We start from the raw sequence: 27,654 nt of genomic DNA, 5'->3' as shown, positions 1-27,654 counted from the left end.
AGTTTCCAAAAATAAGCTCTGTACCATTTTATAGAGTTAACAATATTTAGAAATGTATTAAAAAAGGTATAGAGATGCACTTAAATGTTATAAACGTTAACTTCAAAATTGTAATTTTCACTGTCATTATTTATTGTTTAAATTGCGAATGGTTAGATGGCAGACGTCATCTAACCATTCGTAAATAAAAAAAATTTCAGTAAAAAAAAAAATGGATAAAACACCAAGTTTAAACACCATCCCGCCATCAATACTTTATTTAATATTCTCATTTTTAACATATTCAGATGTGAATAAGCTACGAGGAACTTGTAAATTTTTATATACAACATGCGGATCGTATCTTAAAAAAGCTACTGGTAACATACGAAGGAAATTACATCAAAGTATGTACGAAGTAAATTGGAGATTTCTCGATAAAAATCTTCCTTTAGACGAACGCGGAGTTTTATTAAGGGCTTATAACACTTTGGAAATATTAACATTAAGTTTGAATACTTTGGTTGTTTTAAATAGACATATTTTGGAACGAACAGATCTTTGTTTTCCTATAGGAGAAATATTGGATCAATTTCTTTTGGTTATAAATTCAATGAAAAAAAATATGTTTGGTTCTTGGCCAACATCCAGTATGCACCTTCATAATAAAATAAGAAAGTTTGCGGAAAATATGGAAAAATCAAATCCATCATTAAAATTAGTGATACCAATGGGAGTTAGAGCAGTTGATCTTTTAGATATGTTGATGGATACTCGATATGAAATTTGTTGTATTTACGACATTCCAGATAATATGTGTTATATTACTGGAACATATAATTTGGCCGATTCAAGATTTTTATCTTATTTACCTGAAATTTCTTTTATATCGGATTGTAATGATAGAATTTTAACCGAAGCGGAATCAGAAATTATAATGAAATATTTAGTACTTCTTGTAAACGTTCATAATGGTTTATTAACAAAATCCGAACAATATCGACGAGAATTAGAATTTTCTAAGAGATCACTTTTACACGATAACTCCGAACAAGTTTGTTTCGACCATTGGTTTGAATCTTTAAAATGTCCTAAAATGTCAAATTTTCTTCAAAGAAAACCAGCTTATCGATACGTTATAGACCCGAAAGGTGAAATTCTAGAAGTTTATAATAACCCAATCGAAACGAATTCCATCGATGACGGAGTAATCTGTTCGATTCAAATGAAATGTAAAATAGATCAAGCTCCATTACATATCAAAGAAAGTTTTGATTATCTTAAAAACGATATATTCTTAGGAGACAAATCTGTGGAGGAGGTCAACAGTGATATTTTTCAAATAAAACAATCCGAAATTGGGAGGGAATGTTACAGCGCGACCTTGAAGCTTGCGATACGACTTCCTTATAACAATAAGCAGATGATTGATCTAATATTTAGGGACGGAGAGATTCTTATAGGAAAAAACCTGCCATGTATTTGACGATATATAAATTTGAACAAGATAGAATGACGATGATTTTTTTTTGTGTTGTGGGTGTGAAGGTGCTTGTTAAAAGAGGATTCATATTTCTTTTACGAAAATATCGGATTACATTTTTTTTGTTTTCTATATAAAAGGCTCTATCAAACTAAAGTAACTAAAGTAACTAAAGTAGAACAGTAATAAGTATTTAATTGTTTGAATAGTATGAAATTATTAGTTTAAAATTGAGTAGGAAATTTTTATTAATAACTTGATTCGATTAATACTAGAAATAACACTAGCACTATCACTATAACTAACACTAAACTTACAATTAGAACTAGAAACATTCGGGTTTAGCCGTGCGTCTCTCTCATAAACTTAACAATTTGTATTAGACATTTATTAAGCCACATAATACATAGAGATGCATATTTAAAGTTATCTCCCTAATTTCTTCTTTCTGTCTAATTCCACATCATTGATGTTATCCATCTTGCAAACCTGTCTGATGTTCTCACTTCTTTCTTTGTCCATCAATGTTATCTCAGCTGTTCTACGCAGTATTTTCATTTCTATAGTTTCTAGCATTCTTTTTGTTTTGGTTGTTTCTGGTCGAGTCTCTGCATAATATGTTAATATTTTTTTTGTAATTCGCTACGGCAATGTTTCTCAAAAGGTGTGCCGTGAATATCTTAAAGTGTGCCGCGAAATGTTGAAAGTCTTTTAAATTTATTAATTTAAATTAAATTTCTACTGTGCGCCGTACTCTCGTAAAGCCATCTACTGACTAAAGAGGAAGTTTCCGAAAAACCATCGGTAAAGCGTATTAGGTTATTCCCCGAAAATACTGTATATCCTCTCTAGGTTAGGTCCTCTAGGACTGTAAAACGTTTTGGGCTTTTCTTTATGTTATTCAATTGTTATTGTGTTTTCGTGCTATTTATTGAATAATTAGGATTTCTCAGAAAAAATAAGGTAAGATTATTTATTTACTTAATTGTTTATATTAATAACATAAATGCGATCTTAACGAAATTTACATGTTTTATAACTTAGAACTGTTATAGAGTTTGCAGATTTTTGACAAATAATGTAATTATCCAATTTACTTAAAAAATTAATATAGTCTAGGTTTCCTTTATTTATACATTTTATTGTAAAAAAATATATATATTTTATTACGAAAACAGATGAGGGGTATCGGATTTATATCGGCATCTTGTATGTACTAATAGTCAATAAGCAAAAATTTATAATAAAATTTTAAAATTAATGAAATAATAATAATTAGAATTAATAAATTTTAACATATTCTTTTTAGCTTATCAAAAATGGATTTAAGAAAATTTTTAACTGTTAATAGTGCATCCACTACAGCTGCTGACGAGGCTAATTTTAGTAGTGGATGAACCTCCGGCAAAAAAGGCGAAAATTAATTCAAGAAAGTATAGTGAAGATTACCTTAATTATGGTTTTACATGGACAGGAAGCGTAGATACCCCATTGCCTTTATGTGTTGTTTGTGGGAATACAAAAACAAACGGAGCAATGGTTCCTAGCAAACTAAAACGGCATTTGGAAAAAGTTCACCCAAGTTTGGTGTTCAATTGCAAAAATTATTTTGAACGATTAATAACTAATAGTGCCAAACAATCCCAAAAATTCGAAAAAGCAGTAAGGGTGTCAGATAAAGCACAAATTGCGTCTTACGAGGTAGCCCAACTTATTGCACAGAAGATGAAACCTCATTCAATTGGGGAAACGTTAATTGGCCCTGCTTGTCGAATAATGGTGAAATGTATGTTAGGGAAAGAAGCAGAAACTGAAATAAACAAAATCCCTCTCTCCAACGACACCATTAGTCGACGAATTGCTGATATGTCGGAAAACATAGCAAAAAATATTCACCAAAAACTTAACAATAAAATATTTGCCCTACAAATAGATGAATCAACAGACATTAGCGGAAAAGAACAATTAATGGGATTTGTACGCTTAATTAACGGGGATTAAATTATAAATCAATTTTTATTTTGTCAAGAATTGTCGGGGAGGACAACGGGTAAAGAAATATTTGATTGCGTCGACAATTTTTTCAAAAATTCCAATCTCTCCTGGAACTTTTGTACAGGAATTTGTACAGACGGTGCTCCTGCAATGGTCGGTAATGAGAAAGGGATATTATTACTACTCATTGTATTATACATCGAGAAGCTTTAGTAGCCAAAACTCTTCCTACGGAACTAATATCTGTTTTGGAAGATGTGATAAAAATAGTCAATTATATTAAAAGCAGACCATTAAAATCACGGTTATTCAAAGAATTATGTGACAGCATGGAAGCTAATTACAATTGCTTATTATTGCATAGTGAAGTTCGATGGCTTTCTAGAGGACGAGTTTTAGCTCGTGTGTATGAGTTAAGAGAAGAACTTTGTGTATTCTTTAAAGAAGAAACGACTATGGGAGAAAAGGAGAAAAGAAGAATTTTGAAAACACAACAATTTTATGACTGTTTGAGCAATGAATTGTGGTGTGTTACCTAGAACATATCTTTTCACATCTTAACCATTTAAATTCAAGTTTGCAAGGACGACACGAAAATATTTTAACATCAACGGACAAATTAACTGCATTTAGTAATAAGTTATGTTTATGGTCAAAAAAACTCGGCGAGAACAATTTAGAGATGTTTGCCAAAATTCCTGACGCTAAGAGAAATTTACTGGCACCTTTGGTGAAAAGTCATTTAGACACTCTTCAGCAAGCAGCCAAATATTTTCCATCCATCCATATAGAAAAACATGACTGAATTCGAAACCCTTTTACTGGTAATACGTCAGACAGCAATCTTTGTCTTGAAGAGGAGGAAGAACTAATCTCCCTCTCTTCTGACCGAACATTAAAATTAAAATATTCAGAACTTCCACTCGATACATTTTGGATATCAATTCATGATGAATATCCAAAATTATTTAAAAGAGCAAAAAGTATTTTGCTCCAGTTTTCAACATCCTATTTGTGCGAATTAGGATTTTCAACATTAACAACCATAAAAAATAATAAACGATCACAATTGAAAAATGTTGAGGACGAATTGAGAGTTGCTCTCTCAACAATAAAACCAAATATAGAAGAGATAACAAAACATCGTCAATCACATATTTCTCACTAAAATACATGTTTATTACAGGTTTCTTTATTTTGTATTTATACTATTAATTATTACTCATTTTTTATTTTATTCTAGGAAATGTTTCTATATTGTTCTTATATTCATATTATAATAAATCTTTCTTTTAAATTCTTTTCTATTTATTGATTTATAGTTAAAAGTAATTTTTTTAAAGTTGGTGTGCCCTCAATAAAAATTTTTTTCGAAAATGTGCCGCGAGAGAAAAAACTTTGAGAAACACTGCGCTACGGTAATGGAAGCTATAACAGTACTCAAACGGGTGCTGTAATGAGACTCTTTACAGCATCCGATGCTGTAATGAGATTTTAGTAACATTTTATGGAACCAGTTCAAGTTGGTGACATTGGGTCATTAATTTTCCAGTTGTCAATGTGACAATTTTTGTCTATGGATATTTAAACACGTTCTTAGCATCAAATACAAGGTCCACAATGATGAGGACATGGACTCTGAGCAATTTCTCTCATTTTGGGAGGTGTACATCAAAAATTTTTTTCAGGTGAATATATTTTGTGTTTTGACAGTTTCTAATTGTCAATTCAAAGTTTCTATTTTCAAGTGTTCCGGTGTTACCAACTGCTACATATCTGTTTCCCTACATTGCCAAAATTTACTTTATTTTTGTTAAAAAAAAGTATAAAAACGCGAATTACAAAAAATAGCATAAAAAACACGTTTCATAAGACTTAAAGCACTCATTCACTAAAAAAACTCGTGGATTCGCCACTCGTGCACTTCAAATTGAATTCGTGCATTTCAAGCGTGTCTTACGAAACTTGTTTTTTAATATACTATTGTATGCTTTGGGTTCAGTTCTAATTTATTTATTTCGCCATATTGTGTCATTTAAGTACGCCGCTTTAAGGACCACCAGCTTGCATCTAATCGAATTGTATCTTAGCAAGTATCTTTTAAAAATTGAGTTTTTTTTATTTATTAAAACTCTTATGGGAACACATGTAAATATGCTATTAACGCCGATCCTCTTTGACCCAGTTATGAAAAAGCTGCTGGTGTAGGAGAAAATTGGAAAACTCGAGAGCGTTTTTTAATTTAAACTTTCGTGAACGGCTTCTGCGTATGGATAGAATTTCGAGTACCGGAAGTTGTAGCAGTTTCCGCTTCTATTCTCCCCCGTTTTCCTACAATAATTAGATACGGCGAAAACCTCGTTCGAAACTAAAACTTTTCGTCCAAATATAACCTAGTCGTGATTAAAGTTTCGAACTCAACAGTGAAGTTCAAAGTGGCAATAGATTACCGAACGGAGTGACATGACAAAAAAGAAACATTTCGTCGTTAACCGACCTAAATATTGTTGCATGACCGGGTGTTAAATTTCGAAAATAACGTTGTAAAATGAAATAAATACAAAAAGAAGGAAGATAATCGAGGTATTTGTATTCTTACGTTTTGGTTTAAACGAAAAAAAGAAACGCAACAATGAGAATCTTGATCGGAGTTATTCGGTCGACGTTTCGGCGATAAAGAAAAAGAAAAGAAGGTAAAAAAGAAATGGTCAAGTTTGGCCATCGAATTAAGCCATCAGTCAGATTGTTAAACGGAAGGTTCAAACTGTATTTGGGATAAAAAAATCGATTCTTATATTTGAAAGTTAGCTTATTACTTTATAACAATCATTTTAAACCAAGTCCAACAAAACACAAGACTGTTTTTACGAGACATTTTCATAAATCACCTCTAAATCTAAATACCTCGACATTTTTATAGTGTTTTTTTCGTATAGTTTATTCCATTTCTCGTTCGTACAAAATCCACCAGATATTACCATAAGCACACTCGATCTCTTTCATCGTTTAACACACCCCTACTGGGCACTACCATTTCATACACCCTGTGCTCGTACGGATAGAGGATCGCGTCCTTGCAATATTTCCGCCTGAAGGGGACGACGACGGAGAAAAGAGGGACGTTATCCTTGCAGTCCTTTTGGTGATTCCGTGCGGACGCCATCTAAAGGACTTCGCCCTTTTCTAGGAGCTCCCCTAAAGGGGCGAAGGCGACGTTTACGGTAAATCGAGCGACGGATATTAGTTTATAATTTGCCGCTTGACGGCGTTCCTGCATTAGAAAAGAGTTTTGACGATGTGCTTACGGGTGTACATCAATCAACTGATGCGATGCGTTTTCCAAGCAATCGATTCGATATCGCCTCGATTTCAAATAAGAATATTGTAGGGATAAAATGTAATGCACACTATTGTGTGTGACGGGTTTTAGTTTCAATTAAAAAGTTTCATCTTGGTTTTTAGTACTCGTTTCAACTGGAGCGTATACAAACTCTGGTGTGTGAGACACGTTTTGTTAGATTTTCTGTTCCCAGGTGGCTAAACGTTGACCTGAATACACAAGTTACTTTCTTGTGATATGTTTTACTATACTAACACACAATCCTTTTTTATACTAAAATGTATTTCTAATATAGTAGACACCACGAGAGCTGGCAGTAAATCATCGTTTTCCGCTCTTACAAATGCCATACGTAGTTCACAAACCGCTAGCGAGTAATGTGTGTTAGAAAGAGATAGCATTAGTTTAATATGTCTGCTGTACAATTCAAATGGTCGCGTCGAAAAAGTACGTCTGTTCTTCTAAGGGATGTAACTCAAGGTCTATAGAACATAAGGTTACCCAATACCGATTCTCCTCCTCTGAGAGGCAAGGTGGGTCAGTGACGTAGCTGGTCTATGAACAACACAACACGATGCGAGGTTTAAATATTTTATATAGACTGTACCACAGTATAGGCACGTATAGGCTATCTTTTATTCTGACTGTATCGAACCAGTGACGTCAATTTGCGGGGTAATAATCGATACTACAGAGGCATAGGGAATGAGGTAACCTTATGTTCTATAAACCTTGGATGTAACTCTATAACTATAACCTCAAATCCAAACGTCTTGTGAGCGTTGTCATGACTCTGTTAGTGTTTTTACAAGCCGAAAATGTTTTCTTTGAAAGGAAAATCATTAAATAATATCTTTGACATCCATTACTAACATAACCTTCATTTAAATGTATGTGGTGAAATAATCTAAGTCATACGTCCATATCTTGATTCATACCATTTTTAAGCGATCTGTCACTGTCAGCTCTCGTGGTTTCTACTATAACACGTCTTTTTTGTTGTTTTTTAGGTATTTTTACTCATGCCATGAAATCGAGGTTTTGCAAGACAAATTTGACTTGCTCGATGTATACAGGGTGTTCATTTCAAAACTTTCCACCTCAATTTCTGTAAATCCGGAAGTTTAAAAAGAAAATCGTTGAAATAGGTAAAGAATAAAACCAAGGGGGACAACTTTTTATGCACAAATTGACTCACTCACTTCAACCCCCCGCCGCACACAGGCGAATTTTTTAAAAATCTCGGCCAAAATTGGAAAAATTTAAGGAATAAGATTGAAAATGCAATTAGTGCTCTTTGATTAAGTAAACCCCAAGGTGCCTTGAAACACCTTATTTATTATTATTGTAACAATCGCCACCAAAATATTTTAGTTGTCAATTGATTGTTTAATAATAACAATAATAATTTATTTAATCACCTGGCTACAAATAGTAGATGTGACAAGTTCAAACCACATACAATATATAATACACAATATTCAACAAAGAAAGAGAGAAATTAAATTATGAAGTATAACCTATGCTAGTTGACTAGAACTAATACTAAAATTAAATGACAAGTATTCCTGGCGGTCGTAAAACGCCCTTTCTACAAGCATCATTTTTACTTTATGTTTAAATGAGCTAAGCGTATTAGCTTTTTTAATTGCAGATGGCAAATTATTATAGAGCTTTGGGAAATCATACCGTGGATTCTTTTCAAAGAAAGCCGTCTTATGATGACCCAAGCACACCAAACTATCAGATCTAGTTTCGTAATTGTGTTTCATGACAGGGTATCTATCGACATGCTCCCGCACATGAACAACTGATTTATTTATATATATACTTTGAAGAGTAAGAAGCGAATTGCCCTTGAATGTATCTCTACAGGAATCTCTGCAGTTTAGGTCGAAGATTAATCTTATAATGCGCTTCTGTGCTACAAAGGCACGCCGCCACTCCGTCGATCTTCCCCACAATAATATATTGTATGAGAGATGCGAATAACATAATACGCATCTAATAATCCCGATAGCGGGAGGCATCCCTTCAACTTCAGAATTGCATAGAAGGACGAGTTCAATTTCGAAACCAGATGATCAACATGTTTGTCAAAACTTAGCTGCTCGTCTAGATAAACACCCAAAAACTTGCAGCTATTTGATAAAATGATATCATCGGCTTGCGGAAGCCTTCTCCTCTTATGAAAATTTACAAACACGGTCTTTTTTAGATTAAGAACAATACGATTTTGTTTGCACCAAGCATCAAATGATTCAACGGTATGCTTGACTTTAGAAAAAAAGCATATCAGCATCATTCGACGCCAGGGCAATTGACGTGTCATCGGCATACATGACTATGTGGACATCGGAAAGATACTCAGGAAGGTCATTTATATACAACAGAAAAATTAATGGGCCCAAGATTGAGCCCTGGGGAACTCCCAGTCGAACATTTGATTCCGATGACTCCTGACCAGAGAGGACCACTTTTATTTTTCGCTCCTCCAGAAATGATTGAAGCCAATTTAAAATCGTGCCTCGCAAACCCAAAGCATATAATTTCTGCATGATGTACACTAGTGGCAGCGAATCAAACGCACGCGACATGTCGAAGAACAGACCCACAGCAAAATTACCTTTATCCAGGTTATCGTAGATGAACTCAATAAAATTCAATGACGCAGTCTCTGTAGACAGGCCCCGTCTAAAACCATGCTGAGCATTACTAACAACATTGAACCTGTCCAGAAAACTCAAAATTCGCTACGAGACGATGCTTTCAAATATCTTTGAAAAAACGCTAGTTATCGCTATTGGTCTGAAATTGTTGACATTTGTATATCACCTAGGTAAAATATCGGTAAAAATTGTGGTTTTTAATTAATTTTTCCTTTACACTTTTTTTTATATATTTCGAAAATTTATCATAGAACCTATTGCTGGTGGTAAGTAGAATTGTGTAATATATTGAAAGCAACAATTCTGTTATTAGTATTTTTGTAATATTGTTTGATTACATCAGTTGAAATTGAGAAAATAATTTATTTTACGATATTTAGATGGGCAAAAAATAAATTGTTTAACATTGTTCAAAAGTAATATTGTATACGTGTTGTAGTATAAGGCCTACTATTGTAGATTGCACTAGAAATTCTTGCGGTATTTTGCGGTTTTACCTTAAAATAAATTTTTATTATAGTGTGTGTATCTTTATACACACACTATAATACTATTCGGAAAAAAATCATAATTCTGCTATGTGCTGTTTGTTTGGGGAGCGCATTTGCAGTTAGAAAATAAACATAAAGGGACACTTTTTCACTATTAAATTTATTGATAATATAGGGTGTCCACAAAAAAAGTTTCTAACCAAAATTACAATTTATTTTCTGAACCACTAATTAATTTTAGTATGAGATGTTACCGTTCTAAAGTTAATAATTTTTTAGAAAGAAATTAAAAAATTGAATTGACACGCTGAGTTTTCGGTAAAATATTAAAAGTTGTTATTGTGTCAATTCAATTTATTATTTACAAGATTTTTTCCTTGAAAATTATTAATCATACGTCTTATACAGGCTGGTCCGTTACTAATGAAGATACAGATGGGTAAAGTTTATACTTTATTTTCATTTTTCTTTAATAATTTTACTCTTAGCATTAATAAATTTTTTTAATTAATTAGCATTAATACTCTAGTATTAATGCCAATTGACGATGTTAGTCTAGTGTTTGACGAAATAAAATCATTTTCAACGCCAACTAATGTTTACTGAGCATAATTAACTTTTGCAAAGTGCCTTTAAACAGTGATTATCTTGGAAACGGAGAACTTTAGAGAAGGTTGGTAGGTATACCAAATATATGTAAAAATGTCTCAGAAACTGTTTCAAGTTGTGTGAGTTGCAAAAATTTTAACGATTAAAAGGATATGTACCAAATTATTATTTATCGTCTCAAAAAATGATAATGTACCAATTTTCATGTTCATAATTTAAGCAAAAGCGAAAATAAAGTGTTAACTTTAATCATCTGTATTTTCGTTATTATTAACAATTGGACTAACATAAATTGGGTTAAATCGTAATAATTTAATGTAAAGAATTCACTGTTCCTCTGTGTCCCAGTAGTAACGGACCATTCTATATACAGGCTGATTCAAAAAACCGCTGACAGACTTCTAAGGCAGGTAATACATCAAAAATTAAGATGAAAAGTCTTAAAAAGAAGAAGATGAAAAGAAGATGAAAAGAAGATGAAAAGATATAGCGGGTCAAAGTTTCGTTAAAATTAAACATTATATCTGCAATAAAAAGCCTTTTTTTAAAAATAGTGTCTACGCCATTGCTAATTCTGTCAAACGGTGATCAATTATCTATCAATTGGTCTCTTACAAACTTTGATCAAAGCAATAGTTTTTAAGAAAAACACGTTTGTAGAAAATTTGTTAATGGAATCAAAAACTGTAACTTTAATCAAAGTTTTGTAAGAGACCAATTGATAGATAATTGATCACTTTACACGAAAATACTGCCCGTTTGGCAAAATTAGCAGTGGCGTTGAAAATATTTTAAAAAAGGGCTTTTTATTACAGATAATGTTTAATTTTAAAGAAACTTTGACCCGCTATATCTCGTTAAGGAGGCATTTGCGACCCCATGTATATTAAGACTTTTAGAAGTCTGTCAGCGGCTTTTTGAATCACCCTGTATAAAAATATAGGTAGATACAATTAAATAAAATCGCAGTATATCATAAAATACTTCATCCTTGTTAATTGTATAGATATTTCTTAATTTCCGCCAATTTTGAATTTGAAGTAAAAAATTGACAAAAATATCTTTTTGGACAAGATTTTTAACTAATTCGCTTCTGTGCGCCGCCAGAAACTAACCCCTTAAAAATCTTAAATGGAAAGGGATACCTCATTTTAAAGGTCTTTTAAGGTACTACATGTTAGTATTTATTTTTTTTAAATTGATCGATTCGTTTTCGAAATTTCCCGCTTTAATTAATATTAAAAACTTTAATTACCTTCTTAAAAGCAAGAATAAGTAATCTTTTATTATTAATTTATAAAATTAAATTACCATGTTCGTTTTTAAAACGACCATTAAACCTTTATTATTTCTGAGCAATCCGAAATCTTTGATATATAGGTTATTTTGACAATGATATACCTACGTTGGTTAGCTTGCCTGGCGTCTGTCAGAGATATTTGGAAAAAACGATTTCTGTTTCATTTTTCTTTTCTTTTAGGTTTATTTGGTTATTACTTAAACAACTTTTAACTGCTTGAAACGTTCTACTTTATTTTCAGTTATTTAATTATGTACAAAATCTTTTTGCAGAGAAAATCAACTTAATAATTGTTCAAAGTGTATTTTCAAAAACTTCCCTTTGAATTCCACGGCAAGCTGCAGTAATTCTCTGACGAAGTTCTTCTAAATTTTGAGGTTGAGGGGTAAATACAACAGACTTTAAATGACCCCATAAAAAAAGTCTAATGGCGTCAAATCTGGTGATCCATCTATTTGGAAACGTATTATCTAACCACTGTGGTACTGGGAGAACATAGTGAGGAGGAGCTCCGTCTTGTTGAAAATGTAATTCATTCTCATCAAGTAAGGCATTTTCTTCTCTATCCAACTGATTCTCGAGAGCTTTCGTAATTAGTGGATTGATAGTATTTTCTAACATATCCAAGTACACTTCGCCGTTTAAATTTCCATCGATAAACACTTGGTCTCCCAAAATGCCGGCCCATACATTAACTTTTTCAAAATATTGTGTATGCCCTTCTATAGTCAGATGAGGGTTTTCATTACTCCAATATCCGCAGTTATGTTTATTTACAAATCCATTTAAAGAAAAAGTGCATTCATCACTAAAGCAGATATTTTTCACAAAAACGTTGTTATTATTAATAATAGTGGTCACTTCTTCACAAAACTGTATTCTCCTGTCAAAATCGTCTTCAGTTAGCTCTTGATGTATTTTCAATTTATAAGGATGGAATTTGTGAAGTTTTACAACTTTATGAACAGAACCCAAGGATATACCAGTTGCACGAGATACCTGACGCAATGAAGTATTGGGGTTGATACCGAAATGACCCAACACTTCCAGTTAAGCGGTTTCATTCAAAACTCTCGACTCATTATGTTTTATGTTGGCAACGGACCCAGTCTGAGTGAATTTCTTCATGATCTGGATGCCTTTCATTAAAAACTGCGGCAGTTCGTCGAGCACATTCATTTTGGGATCCATACATTAATACAATTTCAATTCTTTCCTGCAAACTGTAAACCATTATTGCTGTTTTATTTAAATAACTTTGTTAAGTGGATAACACAAAGTTGTTTAAGTAATAACCAAATTGCACTTTTATTTTATTCTTTTCTCGCACTGTGAGCCTGCCTATAACTCGTTTATAGAAAGAGAAAAATTTCGTCTCTTTTTTTCCTTTTTTTGGCCATTCGAGTCAAGAGTAATTTTCATACAGGTTTAATGTAAAATACTTTCAATAAAATTTAGTTTAATTCATAATTATACGTGATTAGTTTTCTTAAATATTTCCGATTGTAACACCCTGTATAAGAAGGTGAGAGGGTGAGGTTTCGATTAAATGATTCAAATGAAAAGAAAGAAAACCTAAAAAAGTGATTATTTGTCGAAGAGTAACATAGAGCTTTATAAGAAAAAGTATAACAACAGGATTTAGAAGTGAGATATCTTTTTCCATCCCGGTAGGATCACTTGGGATTTAGTAGAGATGAGGATGAAGATTTCGAGGTCTTTCCCGGACAATTGGGACTCAATTACAAAACACCTCCCGAAAATGAAAACGATTAAAGCTATAAATATCCATTTCTTAGATAAACATTGCGGTTGAGGAGGTCCTTTTGATGTTATAATAAACCGAAAGCTGCGGGATGTTCCACGTCAACAAAGTGTTAAAGTTTATAATTGATGATAATCATGTCTCAATTAATGATATTAAAATATAAATAAAGATTTCTTCGTACAAATTAAAAAATTAAAATTGATGAATAAAACAAGATATTTTAAAATTTCAAGAATTCCATGAAACATTTCTGGGAATCGTGTTTACAAATTTCATTAAGCATAAATCCTACGTTGAGGGTTTAGTTGCATATTTCTGTGTGAGCTCTCCTTTTAGATCTCTAAACCTCTATTTCTGTATAATACAAATTAATTAAGTCTATTTTTAGATTTTCATTTTCATCCATCAATTGGATAAAGTAAATACAAGAAACCATTAGTAAACTCCATTTTAAGCGTGGATATTAATAGTAAACAAGTGTGGGACATCCAGTTTTGGCACGTAGGTATTACTTTGGAACTAATCCAAAACTTCTTCCCTTCCGAAACGAAAAACCGGCTTGTCGGAGGCAACTCCTTTAGGTCAGCGAGAGTTACTTGTTTTGATAATGTCCAACTTTGAAAGAAGTCAATTAGCCAAGTAAATACGACGTTCAAACTTTCCATCTAGTAAAACATCCGTCGCATTCTCACTCGTTAAAAAGAACTTGCACGTTTTGTTCGCAGCTCATCTATTTTTGTTTCAATTAAATGAATTTATCACAAAACTGAATTTGAACTTTACGGCATTATAAAACTGCTTTTTCGATGGAGTGGAGAAAAGGCGTTAATAGAATCCGCCACAACATCGTAAACGTTATTTGTCTGCGAGGGACATAATTAAATGAAAAACTGCATTTTTTCTTATTTCCTTATAATGGCTGTATGCCAAAATTTGAACATGATATAACTGTCATCAGAACATTAAGAATTTGCAAGAAATCGCCACCCTATTAATATGATCGCGTGGATAATAAAATATAAAAGAGTTGACTGTTTTTGAATCGTCGTCTATCGATTTGTGCACACTTCCAGTTGTAGTTATTTCGCAAATTGGATAAAACGCAAGGAAATTAGCGGTAGAGAAAATGGACTTTCGCACTGGGAGATTGAGCACTTTCGCTAAAAGCATTCTGGCCTTATCTAAATGTACTCTTTTTATTGGAGATGTAAAAATAACGCTATATCAATCTAAATAGGCATTTATCAATTTATCAATACAGGGTGTTCCGGTGACTAGGGGAATAAAATTAACCTCATATACTAGAGCAAAAATGATGACGATTAGATCGGGCGGTGGCAACCATGCTATACAGGGAGTCCCTAAAATTTGTTTGCTCAGAACTTTTTTGTTCGATTGTAACCCTACATTTATTTTTGCAGTTTCTAATAGAAAATTTATTTTAGAAGCTTTTATCACTCTTAGATAATATTGATAAAAATCACCGTTTTCGTGTTAAATGTAAAAATGGTAGGCTCCCATTTCAATAACACTAAAAAAAAAGTCTAAGGGCCAAATTCATAAACGTCACTAAAGTGACACTCACCCTAAACTCACACTAAATTGAGGTTAGGCACTAATTTTGTGTTAGATGACTAAGGTTGTAATGAGAAACTTTTCTTTCTATAACGATTTATTCACGTTGACACTTTTACACGTTCGCATAACAACAACAACTAAAAACTGACCTTACAAACTTTACGTCTTAAAGAGAACGTCTTACACAGGACGTGAGATGGTCGGTAAAACAGATTTCTTAAAACAAAATATTTCACATTTTGGTATTCAAGAACAGTTAGGGACTAATTAGTGACTAACTTTTTTCTAACTATAGGTTAAAGATTTAGGGAAAAGTGAGTAAAATTTGAGTGCGCAATCGCGAGCACTAATCTAACCCTAACTGTCATTTTGCTGTTGTCTTAATTCGTTTTTTATAGATTTGCTATCATAAATTCCGAAGAAAGCAGTTGTGATTACTCGCGTTTATTAGATTATCATTGATAGTTGTGTTGTTTTTATAAATTTGATTGTTAGTTATTAGTTACGATTATTATAGTTTTGATTATTACTTATTCTTTCGTTATAAATTCATTCTTTACATCTATCAAAATGGATAATAGAATAGAATTATTATTAGTAGAATTTATTGAACACGCTGAAGATGTTTTTTGCCATGATCGTGCACCAAGGTAAGTAAATAACATAATTTTTGTAATTCGCTACGGTAATGGAAGCTATAACAGTACTCAAACGGGTGCTGTAATGAGACTCCTTACAGCATCCGATGCTGTAATGAGATTTTAGTAACATTTTATGGAACCAGTTCAAGTTGGTAACATTGGGTCATTAATTTTTCTAGTTGTCAATGTGACAATTTTTGTCTATGGATGTTTAAACACGTTCTTAGCTTCGAATACAAGGTCCACAATGATGAGGATATTGACTCTGAGCAATTTCTCTTATTTTGGGAGGTGTACATCAAACATTTTTTTCAGGTGAATATATTTTGTGTTTTGACAGTTTCTAATTGTCAATTCAAAGTTTCTATTTTCAAGTGTTCCTGTGTTACCAACTGCTACATACCTATTTCCCTACATTGCCAAAATTTACTTTATTTTTGTTAAAAAAAAGTATAAAAACGCGAATTACAAAAAATAGCATAAAAAACACGTTTCATAAGACTTAAAGCACTCATTCATTAAAAAACTCGTGACTTCGCCACTCGTTTTTCAACTTGAATTCGTGCATTTCAAGCGTGTCTTACGAAACTTGTTTTTTAATATACTATTATATACACATAAATAGCAAATACACATCATAAATTCGTTATTAGAATAATTTTAAGAGATGGCGGAAATCCTTTGGAGTTCTACCGCCAAAAAGAGTTGATACAACGTTTTCGGTTTGGTCGTGACATAATCCAAAATATATTATTACCATTGGTTTACCTAAGAGACGTTGCTACAACAAATCGTGGCTTGTCACGATTCGGTTTTATGCAAGTGGAAGTTATCAGGTAATTATAAAAGACATCTTTTATAATTATAGTATAAAGGTAGAGGACAAGTTTAGCATATTATTACATCTTGTACTTACAGAGGATATGTGGGGATTTAGCGCACATCAGCCAGACATCCACTTGCCGAATAATAAATGAGGTGTCGGAATTACTGGCAAGAAATATTGGAAAATATGTGAATTTTCCAAGCAATTGGAGGTTTTCCTGGAGTTGTAGGGTGTGTTGACGGGACTCACATAGAAATTAAAAGTCCGGGAGGTGCCAATGCCGAAATATTTAGAAACAGGAAGGGATTTATGTCCTTAAATGTTCAGGTCGTGGCTGGACCAACTTTGAAAATCTTTGATATTGTTATAAGATGGCCTGGGTCTGCACACGATAGCAGAATATTTAATAGCAGCGCTGTGGCTATGAAATTTGAATCGAAGCTATTAACTGGAATATTGTTGGGCAGACACCATCTGAACAACGATATAATATAGCACATGTTCGTACCAAAAACGTTGTAGAAAGAACGTTTGTCGTTTGGAAAGGACGGTTTCGGTGCCTAATTGGGGCCTTACAATGTAACATAAAAAATGTAACAAGGATACAGTGTTGCATAATATTGCGCAGGATATTGGGAAAGAAATCCCCAATAATAATGAAATTCCGAATGAAGAACGTATTGTGTCAGTTCTTCCTGCCGTGGATCGTCGAAGAGGGAATATAATAAGGAACGGCAACCCTAGATCTGTTCGAACTCCTCAATTGGAAGAGTTAATTTTAGAACATGCAGAAGAAAATAGTACCACTAGTACTTCGGACATGGCTAGGCGATTTGGGACGTCAAAAACGACTTTGTGGCGTATTCTTCGAGAGCAGCAGCTTTACCCATTTCACTGCAGGAAGGTTCAGGAAGTACAGCTTACCGATTATCCAATTAGATAGGAATATTGCCAGGAAATGCAACAGAAAATACAAATTGATAACACTGTGCAACAAGAAAAACCATCTCGGTTGGTTCCAATGGTAAATGAAAGTAGACCAACTAACTAACAAAACCCTCACGGAGTTTTACTATATTAGCTCGGGTTTTTTTTTATGACCAACTAAAGTTGGCATGTATTTACAGCAGTTTTTGGCGGTATTTCTTTAAAATTAAATAATAATAAATGAAATAATTTAAGTTATTTTTATTATTTTTATATACTCTGTTTATTTCTTTAAAACATTTTATGAAAAATGACTTAAAACGGACAGTAGACTACAGGACGTACAGGTATACGTCCAGGGAGTTCATTCATCACCCTTCGCTACAACAAAGAAGCAAGAAAATCTTACAGGTAAAAAGACGAACAAGTACACGTACAGGGGGTCCATTCGTCACCCTGCGGTATAAGAATGATACAAGAAAGTCGTCCAGGTAAAAAGATGAATAGGTAGAAGGGTAGAAGTTAGATGTTCAGGCGGGTTAGTACATAAGTCCGTAGCTTTTAGTTCGAGAATATTTCTCAAACAGTGAGCATCTGGCAGAGCATCGTTTATTTGCGACTTGTGTTTGTTTGGTGAATTGTTTGTTGTGTTTACGGTGGGAAAACCAGTATTTGTGGCGCTAAAATGGTTTGCAATATAAACAATTTCTGTTACGTTTGTGGTCATTTCACCCCACAACAGATAAAGCATGGCTAAAGAATTTAAGTTCGCATACGAGAAATACTTCAACCAACCAGTTATTTCCAACGTGACTTGGGTTCCCAATGTGGTTTGCGAGAAATGTTACAATGACCTCTTGAATTGGATGCATAGAAGAATAAAAAGTTTGTCGTTCGGCGTGCCAATGATCTGGACGGATCTGATTAATCACGACCCATTTGTTTGTTACGCGTGTGTGAATTCTGGTAGTGGAATGAACAGAAAGAAAATGAGGAGTAAAGTGTATTTGAGTGTCCCAAGTGGTCAAATACCATAGCCACACACAGAAAACATTCCCGTGCCAAAACCACCGAGCCCGGTCGTGTTATCGGGTATTACTTTTTCAACCCACTTGAGTGATACTTTTTCATTGTATGAACCAGTAGCAACTGTATCAACTGGGCCAATTTTGGTTATTCAACATCAGCTGGACCCCATCGTTGCGAAGTTAGGACTATCGCAACGTAAGTCGGAACAGTTAGCTAAATTTCTAAATTCGAACAACCTGTTGGCACCTGAGACAAAAGTCACAGCATATAGACATCGACAATCCGCACTGCAAAAATGTTTCACTGTGAATGAGGAGCAAACATCTGCATACTGCAAGGATGTCGATGGTCTCATGAGAGAAATGGACATCCTATACAGACCAAATGAGTGGAGATTGACAGCTCCAAAATAAGTTTGAAAGGGGTGTTGCTCCATCATACAAACACGAAACCATCGGTACCAACCGCAGCATACAGTATTGAAACGAAAGAAACCTACGATGCATTAAAAAGAATACTGCAAAATGTTGATTATGACAAACATCAATGGCGGATATGCTGTGACTTGAAGGTTGTTGCAATTCTTTGCGGATTGCAAACCGGATACATTAAATATATGTTTTATCTGCGATTGGGACTGCACATATAAAGGCGACCAATATACAAACCACACATGGCAGAGCAGAGAATCGAGCAAACACGTAAATGCCAATGTAATTCAAGATCCTTTGGTGCCACAAGACAAAGTTATATTACCTCCACTTCACGTGAAACTTGGAATAGTCAAAAGTTTCCTGAAAACTATGGCTAAGAGGCAAGAAGTTTATGCGGTTTTGGCACAAATTTTCCCTCGACTTAGCGAAAGCAAATTGAAAGAAGGTATGAAACCTTAAATATTATTTTTTTCACAACAAAATGAGATATCAGATTGAGTATTAAACCGTAACATTAAAACTTTCTCCTTTTAGGCGTTGTGACTGGCCCAGACATTCGAAAACTGGTGAAAACTGAAGAATTCGACAATGTTTTAATTGACAACGAATTGACTGCTTGGCGTTCCATAAAAGAGGTCATTGAGGGCTTATTAGGGAAACATCGGTCTGAACACTATCAACGTTCTGTGCATACAATGTTGGATGCGTTCTCCAAAATTGGTGTTAATATGTCGCTGAAAATTCACTATTTACATCATCATCTAGATTACTTCGGTCGACTTCCGTTTAAAGAGTTGGGGTTTACATAGTTGGGCTGAAGAAAATCCAAAATTTTTCAAAACTTGGAAATCTCAATGGAGATTGTCTCTCAATGTTTGGGCAGGGATTGTTGGTCCCGTTTTCTTGCCGTCAAGACTTAATGGCCCTACATACCATCAACATTTGGAAGGATTGGACGAGTTCTTAGGTGACGTTCCGTTAAATACCAGAAGGGACATGTGGTATTTACATGATGGTGCCCCTGCGCACAGCACAAATGCAGTGAAGGAATTTCTAGGGAACCCTTTCCCGGGACGGTGGATCGGACAATTTATAAATTGCCCAATGGTTTTACGTGATATTAGTTTATACTGTACCAAATTTCAGCACATTACCATAAATAGTGTTTAAGATATTTAGAAAAATGTGTTAAAATTCCATAATTTTGATGGCCTGTATCTTCGAAATTTGTGGACTTTTACTAATTTTTTTTTACATGAATCGTCATCATTTTCACTCTAATATATGTGGTTAAATTTATTCCCCGAGTCACCGAAACACCCTGTATAATAATTAATCGAAAAAGTTAACAAAAAAGTTATTTTAAAAGATAACCCCAAAAGGAAAACAACCTATTAATTTCTTTTAAAGAAATGACTCACATCTCATACATAAATTGCATAACCATATAGAAACGTATACATTATTGACAATATTTCCTTGTTTACTCGCGGCGGCAAAACGTTTTGCATTCGAGGTGGTGTTCTCCGCAGATTGCGCAAGACATTTCGGGTCAATCGCCCAATTTAGCATCGTAACGGAACCCATTTGGTAATGTTAAATGGCCCCTATCAATCAAACAAAAAAAAGTCGCAAAGAAAAATATTTTGTTTTCGTGTGAGAAGTCGATCTGGTCACTAATCCTGGTAATTGCTGGCTACACCTCGATCGGATTTTAATAAAACAAGGGGAGCTACTGACATGAACGTGACCTTTCGCGGTCAGTTTCCCGAAATAACCAGGAAACGTCGTAAATACGAGAGGGTAAAACGAGAGTGGTATTAAAAGTTGTTTTTGGAGAAAAATACTCCTCTAATAAAACGGGGTGAAAGTGTGTGAAAATAAAAAAAAAAAAAGATACACAGCTTTCAGGATTTAAGAATTTAGGAGGAAAGTAAGCCTCGTTTCAGTTAACTTGTATGTTATTGGAGATACAAGCGGTTGAGAGATGCCAAAGTGGCGAGAAAATTGCTTTACTGCCATGCTAAAACGCAGACTGTCGTAAAAATGGGACTAAAAGAAAACCAAAATCCTTTTTTCTCGCAAAATTTAACCAAGAAATTTTAATACCACACTCAAATAAAGTGTTAAACGAGTCGAGATAATAAGACATTTGATTCTACGTAGTAATTTTTATCTCTTTTATCCATCGCGAAATAATAGAGATAATAAGGACATTCGAGGAGCTGTTTCAATTACAAGAAACTATGAGCTTCTGGACACTTGAGAGCTTTAACAAAGGAAATTTTACTACCTCATAAAAGAAGTAGTGGTGGAAAACCTTCTCCAGCTTTTACAGTTACTAAATCCGGCTTGATGCGATCGAGTTTCGAGTGTGTCCGCCGAAAACCAGTCGATATCATCGCCCTTTTACGCTAAAACAACCACAAGATTTTGTTTCTTGATTAATAAACGATTTAATAGTAAAATACTTATTGGAAATGATTTAATTATCACTACATCGTTTAAGTGAAAAAAGTCATTATGTGATGACCAAATTTAGATTGATATTTCAGGTTATCACTGAAAACATTCTTCCGAAAGAAATAAAATGTTTTCTCACTCCACCTGCATGTCCTCCAACCTCAAAATATGGGCTTATCGCTTCTCAACACATCCTCAAGAGTTCCCAACAACTACAATCGCATATAAACTTCATGAAAGCACGTTTAATGATTTTTTAATGATAGAATGACATTAAATTATTACTACAACATTCTTGTAATTTTGACGGCCTCTTTCAAACAACAACACGTTAATAATGTCATAAAATCACCAATAAAAACATGATGAAAAGCATACAAAATATTTAAAATATGCAAAACACGCAGTTGAGCGCGGGAGTAGGTATATTTTTTAACCTGCTTCTGCCTACGTTGTTGTCGAGAACCCATAGACGGCGAAACGATCGCCTACGAGACCGCATACTCGACTTACTCCTTACTCCTTTACTTTTGCGGTAATTTTACTTTTTTTATTTTGTATCGTACGCGATTTGCCGGATAAGGAAATCCCAAATAAACGAAACAATTAATTCTTCGGTCGCGCCTGCGTGACAACTTTTGAACGTAAATCAACCGCGTACGTCCAAAGATTAACCGAATACGAACGGCGCGACTCGACGTCGTAATGTATGACAATTGGAAAAGCGAATCGATTCCGTTGGGTTGGCCGATGATCGTAAATCGGCTACGAAATCCGTTCGAGATGCGACAAATCGAGCCTTTATTGTGCGAATGAACGGTACAATTATTCATTTCGATAACTTTCTAGATGTAAAGATTGTTACTTTCAACTTTTTCTCAATTAAAACTAACACTAGCATTTCAATAGAACTAATATTAGACACAGAACTAGAAACATTCGGGTTTAGCCGCACGTCTGTCAAGACGGCTAAATCCGAATGATTCTAGTTCTAGGTCTAGTGTTAGTTCTAGTGATAGTGCTAGATAGCACTAATTAGTACTAGAATAACTATGTTGCGTATTTTTATTAAACTAAAACTAGACCTAGAAATGTTAGTTCTAGTTTTATTTGTTATTCAGCTCTAGATTGCTGTATATTTTTCTTGAACTAAAAGGAACACTAACACTAAACCTAGAACTAGAAACATTCGGGTTAAGCTATACGTCTCTTAAGACGGCTAAACCCAAATGATTCTATTTCTAGGTCTAGCATTAGTTCTAGTGATAATGATAGCGTTAGATCACTCGAACTAACACTAATCCTGGAACTAGAAACATTCGGGTTTAGCTGTTTTATAAGACATACGGCTAAACCCGAATGTTTCTAGTTCTAGGTCTAGTGTTAGTTCTAGTGACAGTGCTAGATAGCACTAATTAGTACTAGAATAACTATGTTACGTATTTTTATTGAACTAAAACTAGAACTAACACTAGACCTAGAAATAGAAAGTTTCGAGATACTTTCTAGTTCTAGGTCTAGTGTTAGTTCTAGTTTTATTTGTTATTCAGCGCTAGATTGCTGTATATTCTTCTTGAACTAAAAGGAAAACTAACACTAAACCTAGAACTAGAAACATTCCGGTTAAGCCATAGGTCTCTTAAGACGGCTAAACCCAAATGATTCTATTTCTAGGTCTAGTGTTAGTTCTAGTGATAATGATAGCGTTAAATCACTCGAACCAACACTAATCCTAGAACTAGAAACATTCGGGTTGAGCCGTCTTAAAAGACGTACGGCTAAACCCGAAGGATTCTAGTTCTAGGTCTAGTGTTAGTTCTAGTGACAGTGCTAGATAGCACTAATTAGTACTAGAATAACTATGTTACGTATTTTTATTGAACTAAAACTAGAACTAACACTAGACCTAGAAATAGAAAGTTTTGAGATACTTTCTAGTTCTAGGTCTAGTGTTAGTTCTAGTTTTATTTGTTATTCAGCGCTAGATTGCTGTATATTCTTCTTGAACTAAAAGGAAAACTAACACTAAACCTAGAACTAGAAACATCCCGGTTAAGCCATAGGTCTCTTAAGACGGCTAAACCCAAATGATTCTATTTCTAGGTCTAGTGTTAGTTCTAGTGATAATGATAGCGTTAAATCACTCGAACCAACACTAATCCTAGAACTAGAAACATTCGGGTTGAGCCGTCTTAAAAGACGTACGGCTAAACCCGAATGTTTCTAGTTCTAGGTCTAGTGTTAGTTCTAGTGACAGTACTAGATAGCACTAATTAGTACTAGAATAACTATGTTACGTATTTTTATTGAACTAAAACTAGAACTAACACTAGACCTAGAAATAGAAAGTTTCGAGATACTTTCTAGTTCTAGGTCTAGTGTTAGTTCTAGTTTTATTTGTTATTCAGCGCTAGATTGCTGTATATTTTTCTTGAACTAAAAGGAAAACTAACACTAAACCTAGAAATAGAAACATTCGGGTTAAGCTATACGTCTGTTAAGACGGGTTAACCCGAATGTTTCTAGTTCCAGGATTAGGGTTAGTTCTAGTGATAATGATAGCGTTAAATCACTCGTACATCATTTCTAATGACAAAAGCAAGAATAGGCTGGCCCCCTAGACATTTTGTTTTTTCCGTTTACATAAAATTTTCCTACACTTAATTTTCAACAGATTAATATTTTAAAAATGTTATTTAATTTAAACAATCTAAATTTGTGTGCAGATTGTGAATTTGTATCGCTGGGGTTACGTGAAATTTAGTTATGTTAACTTTTATCATTACTAGAATTTCAGAACCAAAAAAAAGAAAAAACGAAAGCAAAATTTTAACGTGTAACTCGTTCGTCTCAATGATTTTAACTTTTAATTCCAAGTTTTAATTTAATTAAACGTAATAATATCTATGTAATGTGTTCAATAATGTTTTTGGTTTATCCACTTCATAAACAAGTAAGTTTTTCAACTTATTTTGTAAAACTTCTACCATTTTAAGGAAATTTTTTTCTCTTTAACAGCAAATGTAATTCGCTCTGATGAAGGTTGTAATTCGACAACCGAAATATATTAGCAAATTGTAAAAAGTTGTTCCTGTGCTTATTTGACCGTTCACCCCGAATAGATCGTTTTAAATTTGCCTCCCACGGTTATCGGTCGAAGATACTTCTTGCCGATTAAATCACTCGAACCAACACTAATCCTGGAACTAGAAACATTCGGGTTGAGCCGTCTTCAAAGACGTACGGCTAAACCCGAAGGATTCTAGTTCTAGGTCTAGGGTTAGTTCTAGTGATAATGATAGTGTTAGATCACTCGAACCAACCCTAGCCCTAGAACTAGAAACATTCGGATTTAGCCGTATGTCTTATAAGACGTTAGTTCTAGTGACAGTACTAGATAGCACTAATTAGTACTAGAATAACTATGTTACGTATTTTTATTGAACTAAAACTAGACCTAGAAATGTTAGTTCTAGTTTTATTTGTTATTCAGCTCTAGATTGCTGTATATTTTTCTTGAACTAAAAGGAACACTAACACTAAACCTAGAACTAGAAACATTCGGGTTAAGCTATACGTCTCTTAAGACGGCTAAACCCAAATGATTCTATTTCTAGGTCTAGCATTAGTTCTAGTGATAATGATAGCGTTAGATCACTCGAACTAACACTAATCCTGGAACTAGAAACATTCGGGTTTAGCCGTCTTATAAGACATACGGCTAAACCCGAATGTTTCTAGTTCTAGGTCTAGTGTTAGTTCTAGTGACAGTGCTAGATAGCACTAATTAGTACTAGAATAGCTATGTTGCGTATTTTTATTGAACTAAAACTATTTCTAGGTCTAGTGTTAGTTCTAGTGATAATGATACCGTTAGATCACTCGAACCAACACTAATCCTGGAACTAGAAACATTCGGGTTGAGCCGTCTTAAAAGACGTACGGCTAAACCCAAATGATTCTATTTCTAGGTGTAGTGTTAGTTCTAGTGATAATGATAGCGTTAAATCACTCGCATCAACACTAATCCTGGAACTAGAAATATTCGGGTTGAGCCGTCTTAAAAGACGTACGGCTAAACCCGAAGGATTCTAGTTCTAGGTCTAGGGTTAGTTCTAGTAATAATGATAGTGTTAGATCACTCGAACCAACCCTAGCCCTAGAACTAGAAACATTCGGATTTAGCCGCACGTCTCTCAAGACGGCTAAACCTGAATGATTCTAGTTCTAGGTCTAGTGTTAGTTCTAGTGACAGCACTAATTAGTACTAGAATAACTATGTTACGTATTTTTATTGAACTAAAACTAGAACTAACACTAGACCTAGAAGTAGAAAGTTTCGAGATACTTTCGAGATACTTTCTAGTTCTAGGTCTAGTGTTAGTTCTAGTTTTATTTATTATTCAGTGCTAGATTGCTGTATATTTTTCTTGAACTAAAAGGAAAACTAACACTAAACCTAGAACTAGAAACATTCGGGTTAAGCTATACGTCTCTTAAGATGGCTAAACCCAAATGATTCTATTTCTAGGTCTAGTGTTAGTTCTAGTGATAATGATAGCGTTAAATGACTCGAACCAACACTAATCCTGGAACTAGAAACATTCGGGTTGAGCCGTCTTAAAAGACGTACGGCTAAACCCGAAGGATTCTAGTTCTAGGTCTAGGATTAGTTCTAGTGATAATGATAGTGTTAGATCACTCGAGCCATCCCTAGCCCTAGAACTAGAAACATTCGGGTTTAGCCGTCTTATAAGACATACGGCTAAACCCGAATGTTTCTAGTTCTAGGTCTAGTGTTAGTTCTAGTGACAGTGCTAGATACCACTAATTAGTACTAAAATAACTATGTTGCGTATTTTTATTGAACTAAAACTATTTCTAGGTCTAGTTTTAGTTCTAGTGATAATGATACCGTTAGATCACTCGAACCAACACTAATCCTAGAACTAGAAACATTTGGGTTTAGTCGCACTTAAAAAAGCTAAATCACACGTTTAGTGTTAGTTCTAGTGACTGTGCTAGATAGCGCTAGTCAGCACTAGATATAACAATGTTGCGTATTTTTATTGAAATAAAACTAGAACTAACACTAGACCTGGAACTAGAAACATTCAGGTTGAACCGTCTTAAAAGACATGCGGCTAAACCCGAATGACGAAAAATGATATGGAGAATTGAATTAAATCAATTTAGTTTTTAGACAAATAGTCATTTTTGCTAGAAAATTTATTCATTTACCTAACATAATTTAGCTGACGTATGCAATTCTAATTAGTCAAATTTATGGTAGTTAATTTATCTATTTACTGAGGAGATATAACTAATTTTTAAAAAAAGAAACTAGATCGTGGAAACTAGTTGATAAGTCTAGTTGTTGAGTAGTTTAGTTACTTAAAGTATTTGGTAGTGTGTCTATTTTGTTCTAGTCTGAATATCTATCTACATTTAACAATGAAATATTTTACCTAAATGGACAAATGTACTATTATTAAATCGTTTTGTCTACCTGTTTTCATCGTTACATCGATCGTTTATAGAAAATATTTTTTAATACAAAAATTTAGGTACGACGTCTATATTTAGGTAATAAAGCTATCTACTACCATTAATAATAAAAATAATATTAACAGTAAATACATCTATTAATATTATATAATGAAACTAATTTGATTAGGTCTCAGTGTAGTTCTATCACTATCATTATTACTGGCGGTAACCCTAGACCTAAAACTAGAAACATTTGGGTTTAGCCGTCTTAAGAGATATGCGGCTAAACCCGAATGTTTCTAGTTCTAGGTCTAGTGTTAATTCTAATGACAGTGTTAGTATTAATTCTCGTTTTAGTTCAATTAAATTTGGCCGTGAAAATTTTGCTGTAATTTTAAACGTTTAAAAGTTTAATTTTTATATCTAAAATGATCAAATCATCCTAAATTTAATTTAGTTAGTTGAAGTAAATGAAGACATACGAATTTAAAACGAGTCCATTAAAGTTATCAAACTCGAAACCCTTTAAGGAACAGAAAGCACGAAGTCTACGTTGAATTTTGAGTACTTTCTCCTTCTTTTGAATATTTATAGACACTAAAAATGTTAATTAATTCCTGTATATTTTTAGC

The 27,654-nt window shown here is 33.8% G+C and overlaps 2 protein-coding genes and 1 long non-coding RNA gene across 5 annotated transcripts in view; 2 read left to right on the top strand and 1 right to left on the bottom strand.

Moving 5' to 3' along the window:
- The window catches only part of LOC111423499 (ecdysis triggering hormone receptor), a 90,954-nt gene that overhangs the window by 44,937 nt on the left and 18,363 nt on the right, over positions 1-27,654 (bottom strand). The window lies entirely within an intron of this gene.
- Positions 1-27,654, top strand: part of LOC139432793 (uncharacterized) — a 74,167-nt gene that overhangs the window by 32,719 nt on the left and 13,794 nt on the right. The gene's annotated exons all lie outside the window — the stretch shown is intronic.
- Positions 117-1,492, top strand: LOC139432789 (uncharacterized). Its single transcript, XM_071201602.1, has one exon. The coding sequence runs from the start codon at positions 212-214 to the stop codon at positions 1,463-1,465; it is 1,254 nt and encodes a 417-aa protein (XP_071057703.1). The 5' UTR covers positions 117-211; the 3' UTR covers positions 1,466-1,492.

The sequence above is a fragment of the Onthophagus taurus genome, chromosome 2, assembly GCF_036711975.1.
Source record: "Onthophagus taurus isolate NC chromosome 2, IU_Otau_3.0, whole genome shotgun sequence".
Taxonomy (NCBI): domain Eukaryota; kingdom Metazoa; phylum Arthropoda; class Insecta; order Coleoptera; family Scarabaeidae; genus Onthophagus; species Onthophagus taurus.
The sequence above is the reverse complement of the archived record's forward strand: the minus strand, read 5'-3'. Positions and strand labels throughout refer to the sequence as shown.